The sequence below is a fragment of the Coregonus lavaretus genome, assembly GCF_964263955.1.
Source record: "Coregonus lavaretus genome assembly, contig: HAP1_SCAFFOLD_3283, whole genome shotgun sequence".
NCBI lineage: Eukaryota > Metazoa > Chordata > Actinopteri > Salmoniformes > Salmonidae > Coregonus > Coregonus lavaretus.
This window is the reverse complement of record NW_028158639.1, coordinates 40,789-65,453: the sequence shown is the minus strand read 5'-3', so window position 1 is coordinate 65,453 and position 24,665 is coordinate 40,789. Positions and strand designations below refer to the sequence as shown.

At 43.9% G+C, this 24,665-nt stretch overlaps 1 protein-coding gene across 4 annotated transcripts; it reads right to left on the bottom strand.

The window, feature by feature from the left end:
* Positions 1-1,186: 1,186 nt before the first annotated feature.
* On the bottom strand, positions 1,187-20,224 carry LOC311123729 (small G protein signaling modulator 3-like). 4 transcript variants are annotated; one of them, XM_084197964.1, is made up of 16 exons: positions 20,123-20,224; positions 7,952-8,047; positions 7,459-7,544; positions 6,950-7,013; positions 5,579-5,778; positions 5,288-5,410; positions 5,008-5,151; positions 4,455-4,650; positions 3,888-4,033; positions 3,167-3,430; positions 2,924-3,106; positions 2,571-2,726; positions 2,191-2,245; positions 1,787-1,836; positions 1,349-1,501; positions 1,187-1,272 (listed from the first exon to the last, which is right to left on the bottom strand). In XM_084197964.1, the coding sequence occupies exons 2-16, from the start codon at positions 7,956-7,958 to the stop codon at positions 1,198-1,200; spliced, it is 1,902 nt and encodes a 633-aa protein (XP_084054090.1). In that variant the 5' UTR covers positions 7,959-8,047; positions 20,123-20,224; the 3' UTR covers positions 1,187-1,197. The 4 variants fall into 4 exon arrangements, with proteins under 4 accessions (XP_084054090.1, XP_084054092.1, XP_084054091.1 ...); XM_084197966.1 differs by having other exon boundaries at positions 3,167-3,400; XM_084197965.1 differs by having other exon boundaries at positions 5,303-5,410.
* Between the last annotated feature and the right edge of the window lie 4,441 nt (positions 20,225-24,665).

Here is a 24,665-nt window from a genome sequence, read left to right as displayed (position 1 = left end):
AGGGGGAGAGAGAGGGGGGGAGGGGAGGGGGAGAGAGGGGGGGAGGGGGAGAGAGGGGGAGGGGGAGGGAGAGGGGGAGGAGGGGGAGGGGGAGAGAGGGGGAGGAGGGGGGAGAGAGGGGAGGAGGGGGGAGAGAGGGGGAGGAGGGGGGGGAGGGGGAGAGAGGGGGAGGGGGAAAGAGAGGAGGGGGAGGAGGGGGGGGAGGGGGAGAGAGGGGGAGGGGGAAAGAGAGGAGGGGGGAGAGAGAGAGAGGGGGGGGAGTGGAGAGAGAGAGGGGGGGAGTGAGAGAGGGGGGAGAGAGGGGGGGAGTGAGAGAGAGAGGGGGGAGTGAGAGAGAGAGGGGGGGAGTGAGAGAGATGGGGGGGGAGTGAGAGGGGGGGGGAGTGAGAGGGGGGGGAGTGAGAGAGGGGGGGAGTAAGAGAGAGGGGGGGGTGAGAGAGGGGGGGAGTGAGAGAGGGGGGGGTGAGAGAGAGGGGGGTGAGAGAGAGGGGGGGTGAGAGAGGGGGGGTGAGAGAGGGGGGGAGTGAGAGAGATGGGGGGGAGTGAGAGAGATGGGGGGGAGTGAGAGAGATGGGGGGGAGTGAGAGAGATGGGGGGGAGTGAGAGAGATGGGGGGGAGTGAGAGAGAAGAGGGGGGGAGTGAGAGAGAAGAGGGGGGGAGTGAGAGAGAAGAGGGGGGTGTGAGAGAGAAGAGGGGGGGTGTGAGAGAGAAGAGGGGGGTGTGAGAGAGAGGGGGGGGTGAGAGAGAGGGGGGGTGAGAGAGGGGGGGTGAGAGAGGGGGGGGGTGAGAGAGGGGGGGTGAGAGAGGGGGGGGGTGAGAGAGGGGGGGAGTGAGAGAGAGGGGGGGAGTGAGAGAGAGGGGGGGTGAGAGAGGGGGGGAGTGAGAGAGAGGGGGGAGAGTGAGAGGGGGGGGGGTGAGAGAGAGGGGGGGGTGAGAGAGGGGGGGGGTGAGAGAGGGGGGGGTGAGAGAGAGAGGGGGGGAGTGAGAGAGAGAGGGGGGGAGTGAGAGAGAGAGGGGGGGAGTGAGAGAGAGAGGGGGGGAGTGAGAGAGAGAGGGGGGGGGGAGTGAGAGAGAGAGGGGGGGAGTGAGAGAGAGAGAGGGGGAGAACTGATGGACTGCACCACACAACTAAGACAACTGTGTAGGAATCATAGCTGTTCATATGGTACAGAGGTGTGTGTGTCTCTCTTTTTAAGTTACCTGTATGTCTTACACAGCACCAGTCTGGAGTAGACTGAGTTAAAGTCCCTCTCCACCTCTCTACTGGCTGCCTGAGGAGAGAAAACAGACCAAAGAACAGTCAGGTATAGCACAGACTGACAGACACCCACACCCTCTCTCTCCTACCTCCTCTAAGAAGAGCCAGGGGTGGCAGGGTCCTCCCAGTATGGAGGGTTTCTTCAGGCCGTGTTGGAAGATGGCCTTCAGGGCAGGACACAACGTCCCTCTGACCAGGTCTGTCACCGCCTCCGTCACCGAGTCATCACCCGCCAGAGAGTACTGGGGACAACAGACCAGTTAATACTGGCAGTACTGGGGACAACAGACCAGTTAATACTGGCAGTACTGGGGACAACAGACCAGTTAATACTGGCAGTACTGGGGACAACAGACCAGTTAATTCTGTGAGTACTGGAGACAACAGACAACCATAGATTAATTATGTGAGTACTGGAGTTAGACAAACTGACAACACCATAGACTGTATATATCCACTAAAAGAGCACTGACAAATTTAAATCCGTTTTTACTAGACTTTGACTATACAATAATTCACTGACAAACCTCTTTGCTCCGCTCATCGAGGATCTCCACGAACTTGGCTGGAAACCAACCTGGAGCAAGAGAACAACAGATCATGAGATAGAAGGTTCCCTAGTGTTAGAAAATCGTGGAGGGGAGATTGGGATAGAGATGGACATGCTACAGGATGTGTGGAGGGGAGATTGGGATAGAGATGGACATTCTACAGAATGTGTGGAGGGGAGATTGGGATAGAGATGGACATTCTACAGGATGTGTGGAGGGGAGATTGGGATAGAGATGGACATGCTACAGGATGTGTGGAGGGGAGATTGGGATAGAGATGGACATTCTACAGGATGTGTGGAGGGGAGATTGGGATAGAGATGGACATTCTACAGGATGTGTGGAGGGGAGATTGGGATAGAGATGGACATTCCACTCACCTCTCAGCCCATTGAGCTCTCCCACCCAACAGTGCTCATCCTTCTGGGAAAAGATCTGAGAGAGTAAAACAGAGGGATGAGATGGAGGAGTGAGAGTTAGTCCCTTTGTTGTTGTTTTTTACATGTATGTTTTCACATACATTTTTCGCACTGTGTTTGTGAAACTGACGTCAGCGTGCAGCTAACAGTCTAGCTTCCTCCACTGTCCCATACCGGCTACAACTAGTAATCCTCTGCTCACAAACACACGTGACCACCCTCCTTGACAATTTACCAACAGATTGAGCTGTACAAATACATGTCAACATTTAAAGCTAGCTGTGGATTGAGCTCACAGCACGTTCTTAACTCCGTTACATGTATGTGTTCTGTCCACTCACCGTGATGATGTCGTTCTTCCTGAAGCCCAGTTCGTCGTCGTCATGGCGCTCAAAGTCCAGCAGGGCTTTGGCCCGTCTCCGTCGGTTACGAGACACAACCAGGAAGTTCTCATGGTCTCTCTGGTGGCTCTCCATGGAGTAGTCTGGAGTCAGGTCCTGAGAGGAGGAGGGACAGAGAGAGATGAAGAGAAGGCGAGAGAGGGAGGGACATAGATTCATCTAATCAAATTAGCTCATAATTGTTAGGTAACATGACTCACGGTGCTGCTGTGTCAGGGGTCCAGACAGGGGAAGTATTCAATTATATGATTCAGTGAATTGATTCAGTAATCTGATTTATTAATGAGACTCACAGTGCTGGTGTGTTGGGGGTCCAGACAGTGGAAGTGTTCAGCGGTGCGGGTGATGGCCTCTCGGAGCGCTGCTACCAGCTCTGTCTGCTTGATGTTCTTAGACTTGAGCACCTCCGCCTCGTCCTCACCCCACAACAGAGAGCTCAGAGTGGACTTCCTACGTAACGACTGTCTCCTCACAACCTATAGACACACTCTGGTTAGACATGCTATCACACACACTTCTACTATCAGACCACTCACCTTATTGAGGTTGGTGTTGAGTGTGTGGGAGTTGTTGGTGTTGAGCTGGGCCTGCTCGTTGAGGATGTAGGCCAGGTGTTTGTTCCTCTGGGCCTCCAGCGTGTCCTGGGACAGCGCCCCTGCCAGCCTCATGGCCTCCCCCAGTACTGCAGCCCCGTCACCCAGTTGGCTGGGCAGGTCGGACAGCGTGTTGAAGATGGACGCCGAGTTCTCAGAGGACACCAGCTCCTCCTCCTGTAGGGGAGAGAGGAGAAGGTCAACCTCCTGTAGGGGGGAAAGGAGAGGGTTAAATAGGGGAATGACCAATCCCAAATCCCCAAGACACTTGTAGGCCTGTAGATCTGAAAGTGTTGGATAGATGTAGTAAGAAAAATACATTTCAAGCTCATCAGAGAGAGGTGGAGTTATTACCATATTATTTTATTTTTTTATTTTTTAGTCATTTAGCAGACGCTCTTATCCAGAGCGACTTATAGGAACAATTAGGGTTAAGTGCCTTGCTCAAGGGCACAGACATATTTTTCACCTAGTCGGCTCGGGGATTAGAACCAGCAACCTTTCGGTTACTGGCACAACGCTCTTAACCACTAAGCTACCTGCTGCCCCGATTTCATACCTATCCAATCCTTTCTGATCTACACAGGTCTATGGGATAGGGGTTGGTTTAAAATCAAACCAGCAACCAGCCAGCCAATCAGTCAGAGAGTAACAACTATCCCACCTTGATCTTGAGCATGCCCAGTGTGACCTGGAAGAGGACCACAGAGCCCTGGTAGAACAGCAGGTCCCAGATCCTCAGCAGGATGCGGATGTCCACCACACTGGCAAACGACGTCAGGAACCAGTGCAGCGTGATCAGAGACAACTCTGGGGGAGGAGGGGAGGGTAAAGGTTAGGACATACAGGCAGGTTGGTCTCCTACACTCCACCTGGCATTCTTAGCAATGTTTGTGGCCTTTAACCACTAGACTTTAAATACCTCGTTATTGCAGTTTCCCCTCCTCATCCCTCTCCAACACACCTCTCTAACCCCAGTCTCCTCTATCCCCCCCTCTCCCAACTATAGCTCCCCTTGGGTAGTAGATCCCTATGCACATTTTTAGATTTACATTTTAGTCATTTAGCGGACGCTCTTATCCAGAGCGACTTACAGTAAGTGCATTAATCTTAAAATAGCTAGGTGAGACAACCACATAGTCACAGTACCTTTTCCCTCAATAAAGTAGCTACCAGCAAAGTAGGAAAAGATAAGTGTGAGTGTTGGTGTAAAGAACCCCCTATCTCTCACCGATGTCGTGCTCCTGCAGAAGCCTGTCCAGGCTTGGTAGGTACTGGACTATGAGCTGTCTGAGGACCCTCTGGTCCGTCTGGACCCCCAGCAGGGTGGAGGAGAAGTAGGAGGGGGGCAGCAGGTCCTCGATCAGGGCACACATCATCCACAGCACGTCCTCCTCCTCCAGGAACAGCAGCAGGCATGACACCACCTGGGGATGGGGAGAGGGTGAAGAAAAGGAACAGAATAGATTAGATCTTTGTTGTCCCCATAGGGCAATTCGGTTGCAGTGAAAATACATACTGGACACATACAAAAGTATACAAATCCAAATGACAGTAGAGGTATTACAAACTCCCTAGATTAAAGAGTTCATCAAGAACACATGATCAAATTACTATTTAAAAAGTGCAGAAGAGGAAGGAGGCGGGAGAGAGTGAGAGGTTCTTAAAAAATGCAGGAAAACCTTTTCTGAAAGGGACCTGTATGGTAATATGCCAGGTCTTTGCCAGCCAGAGAAAAGTGTATAGACCGTAACAACACAGAGTACAGTGAAGGTCCTCCTCACCATGCCTGTGCCCTGGCAGTAGCCGATGTCTGGGTAGAGCCATGCCAGGCCCCGCAGTACCCGCCTCAGCCTGGGAACACCCACACTCTGCAGGCTGCAGAAACACGCGTTGGAGGGCATGGTCCGCAACAGGTCCTTCTCTATCTGAGAGAGGGGGAAGAGATGGAGGGTTAACAACGTTTGATCCTCCATCACAGATTTTCATCAAGGGAGAGACAAACATCTTACGACATAAGTACCATTCCAACCCTCCACCTGGAGTCATCTGGATGTACAGTACCTCAGCATCCAGTACCTGTTTGGCAGCAGTGGTCTCGTCGTTGGTGCTGTTCTTAACGATCTCTTTGTAGGAGATCTCTGTAGTCCTCTTCTTCTGCAGAGCTCCAGACAGACGCATCCACAACTAGCACGACCAGAGGGGGGGGGGGGGGGGAGTGAGAGACAACAGACATCTCTGAATCAGGTTATATACCGTAGTAGGAGTTGGCCCTCTGACCACTTTACCTCCCCTTACCAGTCTGTGGTCTCATTCTGCCTTTTCCCTTTGTTTTACCCCTCTAGGCCCCCTTACCTGTGGTCTCATGCTGTGTGGTATGCCACCCAGCACCAGGGAGCGGAGGCGTTCAGAGCGGGGCAGGACAGGGGAGATGAGGTCCCAGGTCAGGTCTCCTACGGTGTGGTTGTGGGTGAACTCCAGGTGGGCCTGCCAGCGCAGCCTCTGCTGGGGGTCCTCTCTCTGGGGCTCTGGCCTCGGCTCTGGCTCTACACCATCTGGAGGAGGGGGGAGGGCGAGAGGGAGAAGGAGGGAGATGGGGAGAAGGGGAAGGAGAGAGAGATGGTGTTCAACTTCAGTTATTGTAGTTCAGTGTTATACCCCTACCTTCCTGTTACTTTGGCACTCAGTCTGCTTCCCCTGTCCTCCCCTGTTTCAATAGTTTCTCCCCCTCCAAACGTCTGCTTCCCCTATCCTCCCGTTTCAATGGTTTCTCCCCCTCCACCAAAGATCTGCTTCCACTGTCCTCCCCTTTCAATGAATTCTACCACTTCACCAAAAGGTCAACAAACATCTGTGTGTACACCTTCAACGAGATTAGAGCAAAACGTTGGTTAACCCATTAGACATGGGCCCAACAACAGCCCCAGTGTTCAGCGGTGTCTCAGTTCCTTTACAGTGGACTACATCTACAATATCAGCAACAGGTCAATAGGATTTGGGCAATCAGTGCAGGTCACCGGCATTGAATTGATCACACATTGCATACTGTAACTGTACAGCCATTGCTGTGCCTAAAGGTTAAACACCCCAGCTATCTTTCAATAGTTATCCATATTACCGGAGCTTCATCTTATTTTTTCTAACAATTTCAATGGCGGATTTGCGAACGCAATTTATGGAAGATGCCACAACTATGGAGATAACAATAGATGGTGAAGTCAAAGATAGGCCAGTGGTTTCCATCTGTGGAGAAGTTTTCCCTAAATCAATGCTTATGACAAATCCAGCTGCAGAACCAGCCATAGAGCCAGCAGGCTAATCTTTTGAATACGGTGTAGTTAAAAAAGAAAACCAGCAACAACAGATAACATTAACTAGCTAGATAAGGTTAGCAAGATAGCCAGCTAGCTAGATAAGGTTAGCATGCTAGCTAGGTACACTGACAGCTGTCAATGCCATATTTGTTGATGTTAAATCATGGAAATTCCCACACCCAATTTGTGAATATGTATAAGTAGCCTTCATCATTTTTCGGAGGTGGAACCTAAATGTGCATGTCCTCTCTAGGACAGGAAGTTAGGTCAAAATAGTGGCCGCAACTTCCTCTGGGGGGGTCCATTAATAGATATTCTCTGATATTTTCTCCTCAGGTCTAATATTAGCTTTGTGAGAAATGCCTTTGCCTGAAATACAGAATAAATAAAAGCAACTAATGCGTGTTCCTACCTTCACTGTCCAGCCTGAAGCCAAACTCATCATACTGCGGTTCAGCCTCCTCTGTTGGGTCCTTCTGTAAACAGAGACAACAAGAGCAGTCAACAAAGAGTTCCATGGCATATTATGTTAAAGCACAAGATAAATCACGACAAACTAAGGGCTTACTACAGTAAATAGCAGAACAGATGCTTTTAGATTGATTATCCACAGCAGAGGGGGACAAGATCAGTAAGATGGCAACCCTTTGATACAGTGCCTGACCTGAGATATGAAAACGATGTGTAATTTGATACAAATCAGACCTTGAGACCAACGGAGTTCAGCAGTAATTTTATAGGTCAATGTGTGCAAACAAGAATGAATGGCAAAAAATATGAATATGTGCTGAGTGGTAAAAACTTTCACATTCAATGAATCCAGAAATAGCCTAGACAACCACAGTACTAAGCTAGAGGCTCCCTCTCCTCAGTGTTAACCCAGCAGTACCAAGATCTCGGTTCTGTCAGGTCAGTCCATACCTGATAGTACTTGGCCAGGATGTCCTGGGGCCACATACTGGAGGTCAGGGCTGAGAAGGGGCCCCCAGGGGCCGGAGTGTAACCACCTGGAACACAGAGAGGGGGAAGGAATATGAGAGAAGAGGGCGATCGAAGAGATGAATGAGAGTACTGTGAGAGGAGGAACTGACAGGGAGATAGAAGAGGTGGATGAGGTACTGTGAGAGGAGGAACTGATGGAGAGAATCAAATAATGTGAGGGACAGAAAGAGAATAGAAGGTCAAGAGAAAAAACATGAATGGAAAGGGGTGAGGTGGGATGAGAGAGGACTGAATGAGAATAGACTGACAGAGTTTGAGAGAAAGACGGAACAGAAAATGAGAGTGGGATGAGAGGAGAAACTGGCAGAAGGATAATCAAAAGCACTACAAGAAGGGGGAAGCATAAGGGAAAGAAAAGGGAGAGGACAGAGAGATTGAGGGAGGAGGGGAAGAGAGGGATGGGAGCCCTTACCTGACATGCTGGAGGAGAGCAGAATGAATGAGGAGTGTGTTGGTGTAGACAGCCACTCTGGGAAAGGAGGGAGATCAACAGATACTAGCACCGACTCTGGAAGGAGAAAACACAACACAGACAAATTACCTATCTGAGCCAGTAACTTAAATGGGTCTCCGTCTCTCACACTGTAAGGTCCCAAAGATTAGACCCCTTTAGTGAACTCCTTTTTGAATCCAAGAGTGGCAGAAAAGCTCTTGCATGTTCAGTTTGGTCTTCAATTGCATGTAGCAAGGTATCCATCATCAGTACATCCTTTCATAATCAAATCTTCCCTCCCCTAGTAAGGAGGGGTCAGTTCAAACACATTACCAGTAGACAGAGCACACAATAAGAGCTTTACCCTTCTCCATGTGAAGCAACAGTACTACTGGAGCAACAGCCTCTCTCACACACACAGGGTACACACACACCTCTTCCTTATTGAAAACAAACAAAACAGAAGAGACTCACATTACTTATTCCTGCACCATGTAGCCAGGATCAAAACTGATAGAACAAGAGGGAGGTCAGGATGGAGAGAGAGACCAGATGAGGAAAGAGATTGAATTGAGAGAGAAGGAGGAAGAACCGATAATCAGAGCAAGAGTGGGAGAATGAAAGAAAGAAAGAAAGCGGGGGGTATGTGAAGGAGGGAGAAAGAGGGATAAAACTCCCTGAAGCACCAACTGTTCTCATGCAATAATCATGGCAACGTGACCATGGCTGCTGCTCTACATACTGTAAATATTGCCCTCCCTTGACTTCTCCCACACACACTATGAGTGTTATTGTCTTAAAAGTAAACTCATGACATGCCTAGCTCCTCAGGGAGTGGGGTGGGGGGGTAATACAATGGCCTACATAAACTAATTACAAAGCAAGCCCCATCTTCACCAATACCTTCCACTAGTAGAATAGTTCTGGGCATTCCACTTATAGGCTATTTCTTGTCAGAAATAGGTCAAATGTAACTAATCTACTAAAAAGACTAGCTGGCAGTAGCACTTGAACTCAGTGCATTTGGATGAACAGCAGTTAAGGTAAGTGTACCCATTAAGCCCACTTCCATTATGGATTCAAAGAAAAAAATAATCATTTTCTGCTATTTAATGTTTCAATCAGTTAATGTGGTTGTTGTATCCATACCAGTTTTTACTCAGATGTTTTATTATTAAGTTATGGACAGTTGTGTATGTTCCTACTAGTGGCCTATTTCAAAGCTGCAAAAACATTAGGTGACTCTCAGATAAACACATTTTTCAGATATTTGTAGTACCTCCTCAGATAAGTGATCATACTTAATGTAAAATTAAGAGATGAATGTGTTGATATGCACATGATAGCAAAATACATGGGTATTAATTACTATTGCTTACCAATTGAAAATATGGCTTTTTCATGCTAGCAGTTGTACCACGTCACAGTCAATACAGTAGCAACAGAACTCTGTAAACCACAACAATATAATAGAACTCACAGCTAATTGTTTTTATGCATTTTGTCTTATTTTACTGTTAAATGAACCTTGCATTGTTATACATAGATGCAATTTTTGTAAAATTTGACATTTATCTCAGGTGGGCTTAAAGGGTACAGTATCACAAAAATCACCCTCTGTATACAGAATGTAAATGGATATAAATAAATATTGTTCAATATCATCAATACTAACTTTGCATAATATTGTAATATATAGTGTATATTTATATCCCAGACAATTGGTTTCCAAATATTCTATGAGTAATGTGAACCAGCTTTCAGATAATTAATTAAAAGTCATTTGTGTTATGGTCTTTTGTGCATGGCGTCTTATCCACAGAGGGCCGGTGACGGTGCAGGGTTTTGTTCTAACCAAGCAGTAACACACCTGATTCAACTAATCAAGTCTTGATTGAAGTCTATGATTAGTTGAATCAGGTGTGTACTGGTTGGCAAGAACAAAAGCTTGGTCCCAAATTGATCTCTGTGGATACGATTGGACACCTACCTCCCTGTTATGGAATGCTACTTTCATGATGAATAGTAATGATCAATTGATTTTAATGAGTTTAGGGGAGATGATTATAATTTAATCTTACATAAAGAAATGTCAGTTTGTAAATTAACATTTGGAAATTAATTCAAATGGATTATTTAAGAGGTGGGCTTATTTGGAACACCCATGGGCCTAAAGGGTACATTTGGTACCCATTACACCCACTCCAGACTTTTCATATTATCAAATATTTCTTGTAGCATCTTGTTTTCACACATTGACCTATAGTCCTAAAACTTCGAGAGATTAATATTATCTTCACTTTTTTAAATGAAAATTAGGGCTGTATACGTTAGAAATGTCTAAACTTATATTTTGGTGGGCTTAATATGTACACCACCCTACCTGAGGTAGGTACAAGGGATTCAAGTAGGCCTAATTCTGGGAAACTACCTCTATAAGAACAGGAGGGAAATAACCTCTTTACTTCCCTGATTAGGTATTTTTCAGCATAAGACAACTTCCTTGTCTTTAGTTTAGCATTTAGCTCATGCCAGGTATTGCATAAAGTGCTTTAGGCTTTTCAGCCAATTTCTAAATATGTTTTGTTTGTTTTTGAGCAAAAACTTCAAAAAACCTGTTTTCGCTTTGTCATTATGGGGTATTGTGTGTAGATTGAGGAAAAAAATCAATCTGTCTTAGAATAAGGCTGTAACATAAAATGGGGGGGTCTGAATACTTTCCGAATGCACTGTACTTGTATATTTGCCTGAATTTTGTACATTTTCACCCTAAATTCTCAGTACCAAAATGCGTCCGGACTAAATCCGGGTCATTTTATACAATTTTACTTTAGTAAAAATGTTTTTACATATTTGAATAAAAACAACATACAGTGGGGAAAAAAAGTATTTAGTCAGCCACCAATTGTGCAAGTTCTCCCACTTAAAAAGATGAGAGAGGCCTGTAATTTTCATCATAGGTACACGTCAACTATGACAGACAAATTGAGGGAAAAAAATCCAGAAAATCACATTGTAGGATTTTTTATGAATTTATTTGCAAATTATGGTGGAAAATAAGTATTTGGTCAATAACAAAAGTTTCTCAATACTTTGTTATATACCCTTTGTTGGCAATGACACAGGTCAAACGTTTTCTGTAAGTCTTCACAAGGTTTTCACACACTGTTGCTGGTATTTTGGCCCATTCCTCCATGCAGATCTCCTCTAGAGCAGTGATGTTTTGGGGCTGTCGCTGGGCAACACGGACTTTCAACTCCCTCCAAAGATTTTCTATGGGGTTGAGATCTGGAGACTGGCTAGGCCACTCCAGGACCTTGAAATGCTTCTTACGAAGCCACTCCTTCGTTGCCCGGGCGGTGTGTTTGGGATCATTGTCATGCTGAAAGACCCAGCCACGTTTCATCTTCAATGCCCTTGCTGATGGAAGGAGGTTTTCACTCAAAATATCACGATACATGGCCCCATTCATTCTTTCCTTTACACGGATCAGTCGTCCTGGTCCCTTTGCAGAAAAACTGCCCCAAAGCATGATGTTTCCACCCCCATGCTTCACAGTAGGTATGGTGTTCTCAGCATTCTTTGTCCTCCAAACATGACGAGTTTTTTATCAAAATGTGTTTTGGGGCAGAAATGCCTTCTGGAACATGTGAAGTTTTATGTGCCTTAATAACAAAGTCTGATGCCATCTGTAAATACGAATACAATTGGTAAATTACGAGCATAGTTGGTTTAGCCACAGAAAAAGACAGGAACCTTCCCGCTAGCCATGATTGGCTGAGATAACGGATGGGCTGGACATGCCAGGAGATTAGTTGGGAAATAGTCTGCCATGTAGCATGCTTTTGTCGATAACGTGAGCTGCTCAGTATGTGTTGATAATCCTTTCTACCACTGCTTTTTTGAAAGATATAACGTTAGCCATCGAGAACTACAAAAGTTTTGCTACTTTTCTCAACAACATTGATGCCCTGAATTTAGCAGGCTCTATTGACAAATATCAGTTGGAAAAAAGTTGTGATGGGCTACACGGTCAGTGTGAACCGGAATGACTTGGCACAACGCTGGCCAAACAAGAGTTAAATGGTTCTAGTCTGCCGTGAAGCTTTCATCCATGTATATGGGTAAGAGTCTAGTTACATTTTCAGATATAAGTTTCTAATTTTGTCAGAAAGTTGTTTTCATTGCAAGTTAAAAGTGTACTGTTAGCTAGCTAGCGAATGTTAGCTTGCTGGATCGCTAGCTAATGTTACATGTATGATCTGTGTAGTAATATTATTCGTATCAGAAATCAATTTGCATTGCTAGTTATAGCCCAATGTTAGTTGGCTAGATAACATTGAACCGAGTTGGATAGCTTTATGTACCTGCAGATTCATACTCCAGCTATGACAATTAGTTTGTATTGGTGGTAGTACGAGTTAGGATTATGCAGGTTCATTGTTTAGCTAGCTAACATGTCTAAACAAAAAAAGACTCCACTTCGCCAGATGATTACATGTTCCATCAAGTTAGCCAGGTGTGTCTGGGGGTGATTACATGTGTACATGTCTAGACAATAGGTGACACATCCACTTACAGTGGGGGAAAAAAGTATTTAGTCAGCCACCAATTGTGCAAGTTCTCCCACTTAAAAAGATGAGAGGCCTGTAATTTTCATCATAGGTACACGTCAACTATGACAGACAAAATGAGATTTTTTCCCCCAGAAAATCACATTGTAGGATTTTTAATGAATTTATTTGCAAATTATGGTGGAAAATAAGTATTTGGTCAATAACAAAAGTTTCTCAATACTTTGTTATATACCCTTTGTTGGCAATGACACAGGTCAAACGTTTTCTGTAAGTCTTCACAAGGTTTTCACACACTGCTGCTGGTATTTTGGCCCATTCCTCCATGCAGATCTCCTCTAGAGCAGTGATGTTTTGGGGCTGTCGCTGGGCAACACGGACTTTCAACTCCCTCCAAATATTTTCTATGGGGTTGAGATCTGGAGACTGGCTAGGCCACTCAAGGACCTTGAAATGCTTCTTACGAAGCCACTCCTTCGTTGCCCGGGCGGTGTGTTTGGGATCATTGTCATGCTGAAAGACCCAACCACGTTTCATCTTCAATGCCCTTGCTGATGGAAGGAGGTTTTCACTCAAAATCTCACGATACATGGCCCCATTCATTCTTTCCTTTACACGGATCAGTCGTCCTGGTCCCTTTGCAGAAAAACAGCCCCAAAGCATGATGTTTCCACCCCCATGCTTCACAGTAGGTATGGTGTTCTTTGGATGCAACTCAGCATTCTTTGTCCTCCAAACACGACAAGTTGAGTTTTTACCAAAAAGTTCTATTTGGTTTCATCTGACCATATGACATTCTCCCAATCCTCTTCTGGATCATCCAAATGCACTCTAGCAAACTTCAGACGGGCCTGGACATGTACTGGCTTAAGCAGGGGGACACGTCTGGCACTGCAGGATTTGAGTCCCTGGCGGCGTAGTGTGTTACTGATGGTAGGCTTTGTTACTTTGGTCCCAGCTCTCTGCAGGTCATTCACTAGGTCCCCCCGTGTGGTTCTGGGATTTTTGCTCACCGTTCTTGTGATCATTTTGACCCCACGGGGTGAGATCTTGCGTGGAGCCCCAGATCGAGGGAGATTATCAGTGGTCTTGTATGTCTTCCATTTCCTAATAATTGCTCCCACAGTTGATTTCTTCAAACCAAGCTGCTTATCTATTGCAGATTCAGTCTTCCCAGCCTGGTGCAGGTCTACAATTTTGTTTCTGGTGTCCTTTGACAGCTCTTTGGTCTTGGCCATAGTGGAGTTTGGAGTGTGACTGTTTGAGGTTGTGGACAGGTGTCTTTTATACTGATAACAAGTTCAAACAGGTGCCATTAATACAGGTAACGAGTGGAGGACAGAGGAGCCTCTTAAAGAAGAAGTTACAGGTCTGTGAGAGACAGAAATCTTGCTTGTTTGTAGGTGACCAAATACTTATTTTCCACCATAATTTGCAAATAAATTCATAAGAAATCCTACAATGTGATTTTCTGGAGAAAAAAAATCTCAATTTGTCTGTCATAGTTGATGTGTACCTATGATGAAAATTACAGGCCTCTCATCTTTTTAAGTGGGAGAACTTGCACAATTGGTGGCTGACTAAATACTTTTTTTCCCCACTTTACCTATGTGTGGCTGGGGGTGGTTATAGCATTTATTTCACATGACCCATCAATTTAGACAATTGTGTCTGTGTAAGCACTATCTAAAAATTATAAAATATTTTTTGGGACACTTTCTGTTTTTGATATTGTTACTATGCAAATATGCCAGTAACCATTTCACTGTACCGTTTACACCTTCTGTATCCTGTGCATGTGACAAATAAACTTCGATTTTATTTTATAGAGTGTGTGTGTGTTTACCAGACACGGTAATGTGAAGTACATGACCTGCACCAAAGTCAGATTAGGATATAGGCCAAGGACAAGAAAGTGTATTTTTACCTGGAGTTTTTCCTTATTGTAGGCTACTACTTTTATTCTTGAAATCTTTGGTTGTTTACTACACTACTCACTCTGTTTAGCACATGGCCTCACATGTGAATCCTTAAAGAGATGGGTGGGGCTAAGGCTTAAGAGGGTGCAAATGATGCTGAATGGGTGTAGACAAAGAAGAGCTCTCCAGTAAGTGTACCAAAACATTAAAAAAGGGCCATTTTCTCAAAAGTGGTGTTACAAGTTTATTAACTTTCAACGCAGAATTACTTACCATTGTTCCTCAACTGCAGTGTCTCATATACCATTTTCTAGCCCTGAGTCTCTACTTTTATCCAATGTAAAAAAACAAAAAAACATTTCAAATGTTGCTACATAGGACCGAATCCAGATGGTGGGTCACAAATATCCACGTCCTAATACAGCAATATTACCTGTAAAGACCTTGGATAAATTCTTATTTTTTAAGTCACTTCGTTACTTTTAAGTCCACTTTTGAAAATACATGCCTGCAATTACAGTACTTACAGTGAGGGAAAAAAGTATTTGATCCCCTGCTGATTTTGTAAGTTTGCCCACTGACAAAGAAATGATCAGTCTATAATTTTAATGGTAGGTTTATTTGAACAGTGAGAGACAGAATAACAACAAAAAAATCCAGACAAACGCATGTCAAAAATGTTATAAATTGATTTGCATTTTAATGAGGGAAATAAGTATTTGACCCCCTCTCAATCAGAAAGATTTCTGGCTCCCAGGTGTCTTTTATACAGGTAACGAGCTGAGATTAGGAGCACACTCTTAAAGGGAGTGCTCCTAATCTCCGCTTGTTACCTGTATAAAAGACACCTGTCCACAGAAGCAATCAATCAATCAGATTCCAAACTCTCCACCATGGCCAAGACCAAAGAGCTCTCCAAGGATGTCAGGGACAAGATTGTAGACCTACACAAGGCTGGAATGGGCTACAAGACCATCGCCAAGCAGCTTGGTGAGAAGGTGACAACAGTTGGTGCGATTATTCGCAAATGGAAGAAACACAAAATAACTGTCAGTCTCCCTCGGCCTGGGGCTCCATGCAAGATCTCACCTCGTGGAGTTGCAATGATCATGAGAACGGTGAGGAATCAGCCCAGAACTACACGGGAGGATCTTGTCAATGATCAAGGCAGCTGGGACCATAGTCACCAAGAAAACAATTGGTAACACACTACGCCGTGAAAGACTGAAATCCTGCAGCGCCCGCAAGGTCCCCCTGCTCAAGAAAGCACATATACAGGCCTGTCTGAAGTTTGCCAATGAACATCTGAATGATTCAGAGGAGAACTGGGTGAAAGTGTTGTGGTCAGATGAGACCAAAATCGAGCTCTTTGGCATCAACTCAACTCGCCGTGTTTGGAGGAGGAGGAATGCTGCCTATGACCCCAAGAACACCATCCCCACCGTCAAACATGGAGGTGGAAACATTATGCTTTGGAGGTGTTTTTCTGCTAAGGGGACAGGACAACTTCACCGCATCAAAGGGACGATGGACCGGGCCATGTACCGTCAAATATTGGGTGAGAACCTCCTTCCCTCAGCCAGGGCATTGAAAATGGGTTGTGGATGGGTATTCCAGCATGACAATGACCCAAAACACACGGCCAAGGCAACAAAGGAGTGGCTCAAGAAGAAGCACATTAAGGACCTGGAGTGGCCTAGCCAGTCTCCAGACCTTAATCCCATAGAAAATCTGTGGAGGGAGCTGAAGGTTCGAGTTGCCAAACGTCAGGCTCGAAACCTTAATAACTTGGAGAAGATCTGCAAAGAGGAGTGGGACAAAATCCCTCCTGAGATGTGTGCAAACCTGGTGGCCAACTACAAGAAACGTCTGACCTCTGATTGCCAACAAGGGTTTTGCCACCAAGTACTAAGTCATGTTTTGCAGAGGGGTCAAATACTTATTTCCCTCATTAAAATGCTAATCAATTCATAACATTTTTGACATGCGTTTTTCTGGATTTTTTTGTTGTTATTCTGTCTCTCACTGTTCAAATAAACCTACCATTAAAATTATAGACTGATCATGTCTTTGTCAGTGGGCAAACGTACAAAATCAGCAGGGGATCAAATACTTTTTTCCCTCACTGTATCACAGCGAGTTGAGATTGCGTTTACAGACAGCAAACGCAGTTACCCCATCACAGGCCAAAATAACACCTGGTTGGTTACCCATGGAGACCGTTTCCCCCGGAGACAGAGTGTCGTCTTTTAATCTTGGGTTGGGAGGAAAGCTCACTCAACTCATCAGTCTTATGAGCTGTGTAGCCTAGAATATGTTTGTTTGCCATTCCTCTGAGCCAACAAGTCATGTTCTCTAATCCCTATGACAAAAACATATAACATCCCCCATGGGCCCTAGTAACAGTGTCCATGGTAACTAACAGTACTTAGCCTATTGAAGTTGTAATCAGCGACAGCCAGAGACTTGTTGACTGGAAGTGATGTAGGGACACATGTCACACAGAAAAAGGAAAATGGACACACACACTTTTAAGCTTTCCGGATGCATTTTACAACACCAGGAGACCTTTTACAATCCTGTTTACCTCGTTGAACTGTGACAATCACTCCCGGCAACAATATCATGGTAACCGACGACAGCTTCATGGAAATAGACGCCGGAAAACCAACATTGCGGCAACAACACGACCCCCTTGAAAACATTAAGCAACAGCAGGAGGCTCGCTCTTCTGAGACAACTTCCTAGAGACCATTCATTCACAGTCAACAGCCCCACTACCACCTCCTCATAAACATAGACTACATTAGCAAAATAGCTACAGCCAGCCAGCAAAACAGCTAAGCGTTTCAGGCCAACCGCCATGGCAACAAAGCAGTCATTCATCCAGACAGGGAGTATCAGCATATGAAGAGGATATTTGAGAAATCAAATTGGTGGTTTGTAGGCTGGCCAGAGCAGTCCTAGACTAGTCCCAGTGGTTGTCCTGCTTTGGGGGTATAGGGCAACAAGTAGGCGACACAGGCATTGATTGTTGGTTGGATTGGTATTACAGTCACATTTATAGCGCAAATGTATCTCTTTTCCACATTCTTAAAGAGGATTATGGAAGAAAGCAAGATAAAGAGAGATGCCTGGACAGATTTTAAGGTGAGGCTATCCTGTGTTTACCCACACCTTACACAATGAAGATCCTGCTGTGTAGGCTGGGAGAGCCCTGTGTGTGTGTGTGTGTGTGTGTGTGTGTGTGTGTGTGTGTGAGCCCTCTGAGTCACCAGAGCAGATCTGGCTTGCAGATTCTGTGCCTCTTTAAATCCCTGCTGAAGACGCTTTTATAACAATGTGTTTAATGTATGATTCTAATTACCTACCTTGTTTATTTTTCCTTCCTCCTGTCTGTTTCTTTGTTAGTACTTTTATTTTATGTTGTTTTATGATGTGAAGCACTTTGTTGCTTGTATTGAAAGGTGCTATACAAAGTTTATTTATTTATTATTAAATGGCAGCTACATTTTACATTTTAGTCATTTAGCAGATGCTCTTATCCAGAGCAACTTACAGGAGCAATTAGGGTTAAGTGCCTTGCTCAAGGGTACAGACAGATTTTTCACCTAGTTGTCTCTGGGATTCAAACCATCTGCCTTTCAGTTACTGGCCCAATGCTCTTAAAGGAAGTGCTGTGATGGGCCCTCTCCCTCTCTCCTGCTGCAGAGTCTGGTATGTGTGACCTGTTCTCTGCTCAAAATCCTTAAATCAATCCCCTTACTCCCTGGCTCTCCTTTCAGCAGGTCCCCTCAGAGCCAGCCAGTCATGTCAGCAAATGGTGAGTCACAGCAGGCTATATCATTGGAAACACACACGTGCAAGAGAATAACTGCCACGAGCTCAACAGCTAAATGATGATCAGCAGGCCCCATTCTCTTTGGCATGCTGGCGCCGCAAACGCACACAAACAGTAGCATACACGCCCCATCACAGGTTCCCACAGCTATTCATTAGCAGTTCCCACAACTTTTCCCACATACAGACACGTGTGACGCGGTAATGAGAAATGGCACTTTCTCTGAAATCCCAAATACTATTCTGGGGAAAGATCCATAAATCCACAGCTTTCCAAGGAGCTTAGAGGGAAATTAAATGTCAACACATCACTCCCTATTGAGGAAACAACAGGCTCTGCCTCTGATCCAAATGAGCACAGTATGCAACAACATCAGTCACACTGTGGTCTCAGGTGTCAAAGGCAGTGTGTGTGGTGGAGCCAGTAACATGGTACCAGTCTTCCCCATTCATTTCAGTATTGAGACGTGCAGATGTTTCCAACACACTGGACCAACGTACAGACGTCAGACTTATTTTTTTATCTCCTCTGATAAACGTGATGTTGCTGCATTGCATAGGCTAAATACAACCATCCTGGGCGCTCAGACCAGACACCAATAACAAACAGAGCCATGTATGACAACCTCAAATCAATACTTAACCATGTCAGTAAAGTACTTCACACCTCTTTAAACATCTAATAGATACAGTAAGCTAATAAGGATGCAAATTACACACACAACCTGCAAGCACCTGACCAAGGGATGGGTAACTCTGTTCATGGTTCCCATATCCATATCTGCACATGCGGTCAGAGCCAACCCTAGCCTTTTGGGGCCAAATGTGAAATTGTCTTGGGCCCCTCCCCATCCACAGCTTGAGCAAAACATTTTAGCAGCCCCCCTCGACAAAAAAATGAAATAATAATTGCAATTTTATAACTAATTTCATGCAATTCTACTCATTTTGCCATGGGGCGGAGAGAATGTTTATTTAATTTTTTACATTAAATGCACTATGCTTTATGCGGGTTGAATGCTGTAACACAGAATAAAACAATTAATACAATTCTGAATAAGGACCCCCGGTCGTTCATTTGACCACGATTACTACAAGTTTAGATAGCTGGCTAGACTAATTTACCAATCAAAAAATGTTTTGCTGACATGGGCTAATTGAGTGACTATCAGGTGACTGAAATAAGAGAAAACTGTTGATGCACAACCAAATTGCACCTCATGTATTCTATATTGTAACTCAGTAAGTTGAGATCCCAACTGAGTTCCAAAAAAGAAAAAAATGTACCGCGAGCCTACAACAGGTGTAGAAGTGTACACTACGCATGTGTGAAGGCGCACGTAGTAAGCGCCATCATTCATGCCACCGTTCACAAATTCTCGTTAATAAACTCGCCATACTAGCTAACTTTTACTTTTTCGGCTATTAATAACATATTTTAGCACATTATATTGATGTCTACAGTCCAACCATATGTCACGACTTGGATGGATGGAAACCTTTATCGTTCGTCATCACTTGACATAAACGTATTCTTTGATTCGTGATTGTATTGGCTAGCTAACGTAACTTTAGTTTGCTAATATGCTGTTCAGAACATGCTAGCTAGCTACATTGCCAATCTTGAGAGATAGATTCAATGGACGTGCATGAAGCCTGGAGGCTGGCTAGTACAGTTCTAGCTTGCTTGATAACAGAACCACTAGCTAGCTACCGTTACCTAACTGGCGAGCTAGGTAGCTAACCATATGTTAAATATGGCTCTGGCTACAACAAGTGCAGTGTCAGTGACTAAATTACAATAGCGAGTGGCTTACCTTATTATCAGTCTGTACCATTACAAACTCTGTCCAGTGTTTTCCGACGGCGTTGCTTAGGTTGTAAAAATCGCCAAAGCTGGTACTACTAGGGTTCTCCGTTTTGCGTCATGCACCTGTTAGCAGTGCGTTTCTATTTGGTATTCCTACGCTTCTCCAGTGTTTTCCAATGTGGAAAGTAGTCCCAAATCCCGGAACTACAGTACGTAAAGTAATATGTCTCCATATCCTTCCGCCTTGGACGAAATTAATGACGTGGTGCGTGGATTGAGATGAATGAATATGGATCAATTTCTTTATTTAAATTATATAATATATACTTTGAAAGTGATTCAGTCCAAGAACGTGTCTGAATAAATGATATTTGAGAGAAATAAAGTGAGTATGGAAAGAATAGGCATTTACATTCGATGAATTTCCTGTTCAGACATTCTCTGACATTTATTCAATGTAAACAGACGCATTAACAATGTGCTGTGCCCCCTCTCCAGGGTCATTTTTACTAGTAATGAACGTGAAGGGACTACCTGAACTTGTCCAATAAGAAATACTTGTTTTTGTTTTCTGTTGCGTAAGGTTTTGCTAATGTGTGCATGAATTAATACTACCCAGCTTTCCTTTAATGGAACACTAGTCACTTTAATAATGTTTACATACTGTTTTACCCACTTCATATGTATATACTGTATTCTAATCAAGGCCTATCCTATTTAACTATTGCTGTACATATACTATACATATACTATTCTATCCTATGTATTCTTCAGATATACTACATATTCTATCCATATACTGTCAATAATGTCTATACATCCCATCATATATATACAGTACCAGTCAAAAGTTTGGAAACACCTACTCATTCAAGGGTTTTTCTTTATTTGTACTATTTTCTACATTTTAAAATAGTAGTGAATACATTAACATTATAAAATAACACATATGGAATTATGTAGTAAAAAAACAAGTGTTAAACAAATCAAAATATATTTTATATTTGAGATTCTTCAAATAGCCACCCTTTGCCTTGATGACAGCTTTGCACACTCTTGGCAATGCTTTTCCAACAGTCTTGAAGCAGTTCCCACATATGCTGAGCACTTGTTGGCTGCTTTTCATTCAATCTGCGGTCTGACTCATCCCAAACCATCTCAATTGGGTTGAGGTCGGGGGATTGGGGAGGCCAGGTCATTTGATGCAGCACTCTCCTTCTTCGTAAAATAGCCCTTACACAGCCTGGAGGTGTGTTGAGTCATTGTCCTGTTCAAAAACAAATGATAGTCCCACTAAGCCCAAACCAGATGGGATGGCGTATCACTGCAGAATGCTTTGGTAGCCATGCTGGTTAAGCATGCCTTGAGTTCTAAATTAATCACAGACAGTGTCACCAGCAAAGCACCCCCACACCATAACACCTCCTCCTCCATGCTTTCAAAGTTCTTGACATTTTCTGTATTGACTGACCTTCATGTCCTAAAGTAATGATGGACTGTTGTTTCTGTTTGCTTATTTGAGATGTTCTTGCCATAATATAGACTTGGTCTTTTAGCAAATAGGGCTATCCTCTGTATACCCCACCTACCTTGTCACAACACAACTGATTGGCTCAAACGCATTAAGAAGGGAGTAAATTCCACAAATTAACTTTTAAGAAGGCACACCTGTTAATTGAAATGCATTCCTGGTGACTATCTCATGAAGCTGAGAATGTCAAGAGTGTGCAAAGCTGTCATCAAGGCAAAGGGTGGCTATTTGAAGAATCTCAAATATAAAATATATTTTGATTTGTTTAACACCTTTTTGGTTACTATATGATTCCATATGTGTTATTTCATAGTTTTGATGTCTTCACTATTATTCTACAATGTAGAAAATAGTAAAAATAAAGAAAAACCCTTGAATGAGTAGGTGTGTCCAAACTTTTGACTAGTAGTATACATACATACTCTGGACTCCGACATTGCTCGTCCTAATATTTCTATATTTCTTAATTCCATTCTTTTACTTTTTTAGATTTGTGTGTATTGTTGTGTATTGTTAGATATTACTGCACTGTTGGAACTAAGAACACTAGCATTTCGCTACACCCGCAATACAATCGGCTAAATATGTGTATTAGACCAATACAATTAGATTAGATATGATTTGCTTGAGATTTAGGAGAAGCGTAAACTGCTTCTGTGGAAACCTGTGGCTAGAGCTGTATTTATAATTTATTTCAATGATGCACTTATCATCATCACCACAAGGTGACGCACTTCCCTATATTTTCCTCTCTGCGTCTCAATGCCAGCTCTGGCAGTCTGCCATCAAAGACGGAACTCTCTATGGTTCATTATAGGTCTAAGCCTGGAGGCTTTTCCCCATTTTATAAGGTAGAAACAGTAAGGGACAGCCTCAGAATGGAACTTCATAATGTGGAGGCAGGTATTAGAGCTGAGCAAGGGCAGCCTGGAGGCGAACAAGCCCTCCTTCAGATATAAATATATTGTGTAGAATAGACCTTGGGAACCGGGGACGTCAGCCTGGTCTCATAGACTAGACGTAACACACTAAATATAAATCAGGGATACTCAAATTAGTATAATATGTTATGTTTGGTATGGTTACTTAAGACAAAAACAAATGTCTCAAATGTCTAGCAACCCAATGGTTGTGCGTTTGAATCTCATCATGGACAACTTTAGCATTTTAGCTAATTAGTAGCTTTTTAACTACTTACTACTTTTTTTGCTACTTTGCAACTACTTAGCATGTTAGCTAACCCTTCCCCTAATCCTAACCTTAACCCTTTTAGATAACCCTTCCCCTAACCTTAACCCTTTAACCTAACTCCTAAACTTAACACTTACCTTAACCCTAACCCCTAATCCTAACCCCTAGACTAGCTAACGTTAGCCAGCTAGCTAACGTTAGCCACCTAGCTAGAATTCGTAACATACTGTATCATCAGTGGCGATTTTAGCATGTAAATCTTGGTGGGGCAAACTCCCAAAAAAAAATTTGTCCGGGTAGCCATGATTAGCTGTCAGGAGTCTTATGGCTTGGGTGTAGAACTGTTAAGAAGCCTTTTGGACCTAGACTTGGCGCTCCGAGAGAACAGTCTATGACTAGGGTGGCTGGAGTCTTTGATAATTTTTAGGGCCTCTGACACCGCCTGGTATAGAGGTCCTGGATTGCAGGAAGCTTGGCCCCGGTGATGTACTGGGCGGTACGCACTACCCTCTGTAGTGCCTTGCGGTCGGAGGCCGAGCAGTTGCCATACCAGGCGGTGATGCAACCAGTCAGGATGCTCTTGATGGTGCAGCTGTATAACTTTTTGAGGATCTGAGGACCCATGCCAAATATTTTCAGTCTCCTGAGGGGGAATAGGCTTTGTCGTGCCCTCTTCACGACTATCCTGGTGTGTTTGGACCATGATAGTTTGTTGGTGATGTGGACACCTAGGAACTTGAAGCTCTTGTGGTGGTGAACAACGATGCTGCGATGATGTGTTGATAAGAAATCCGCTGACACTGTACTTTGATTATAAAGGTTTATTATATCAAAGATTTCAGCATCAATTTACAGACTCTGCAGAATCTGGAGAGCAACGAAACCAATCCCAAATATGCTCACTCTCCCTGTCCTTTTGTTAAAACATGGTATATATATCCTACACTTTATGTAACATAAGATGGCGTGATTTCAATAGACCAATCCCTGGCCTCCACATAGCCCAATGTCCTCTGTTTTAGGGGGCCCCTATAGTAACACTTTCCAGATGTTTCAGCAAAGCAGAGTAAAGTTCATCTAACCAACAATATGATAGAAGTTCAGATACTACATATTTCCCCTCTTCGAGACTAATTAAGTCTCGAAAACAAAAATAATAGGATTATGACAAATACATTTTTTTGTTACATTAGGCTTCTTGTGTAACTTTAGCAATAAAACAAAGTTTATGGAGTGTGAACAAATTGTTATGAGTGTAAACAAATTGTTATGGAGTGTAAACAAATTGTTATGGAGTGTAAGAGCGAAAAACCTGTCTGGCAGCTTTCTTTCCAAATATCCATCAATCAATCAAGACAGGAACATTATCTCACGGCTCCTCTGCCTCAGGCGACCACCTAAGTACTCCAGATAAATTTATAAATCTTTATCAATGCATTTTAAGCTATGATGCAATCGAATACACGTGAAAGCCTCAGAAAACAAAATACAATCAAAAAATGTCCACATTCAGGCTTGTCGACCCATCGGACCCTCCCGTGGATTCTCTCTGTCCCTGCCTAGACCCAATATCCCTAAGCATCAAAGAAAAAACGAAAAACATCTGAGGTCCCCACATGTACCCAACAACAGAAAACATCATTCTTCAAAAAATTTATACAAAAAGAATATGACACAAATTATGTATTACACATGCAAATATGTATATATATCAGTGCAGACACTGGAATGTAGTCCACTACACTGCAGCTCCTCAGCAGTGTCGACTTTCAATGCAACGTCGATGATGGAATCTGAACATTTCCACACCGTCCTTGTTCAGCTTCCT

What these genes read in the sequence shown, in the direction of transcription:
- LOC311123729 (XM_084197964.1), bottom strand. An exon ending in CTTCAGGCTGGACAGTGAAG is followed by an intron (nt 5,779 to 6,949) that starts GTAGGAACACGC and finishes CCCCTCCTCCAG; the next exon opens with ATGGTGTAGAGCCAGAGCCG. An exon ending in AACAGGTACTGGATGCTGAG is followed by an intron (nt 5,152 to 5,287) that starts GTACTGTACATC and finishes CCCCTCTCTCAG; the next exon opens with ATAGAGAAGGACCTGTTGCG.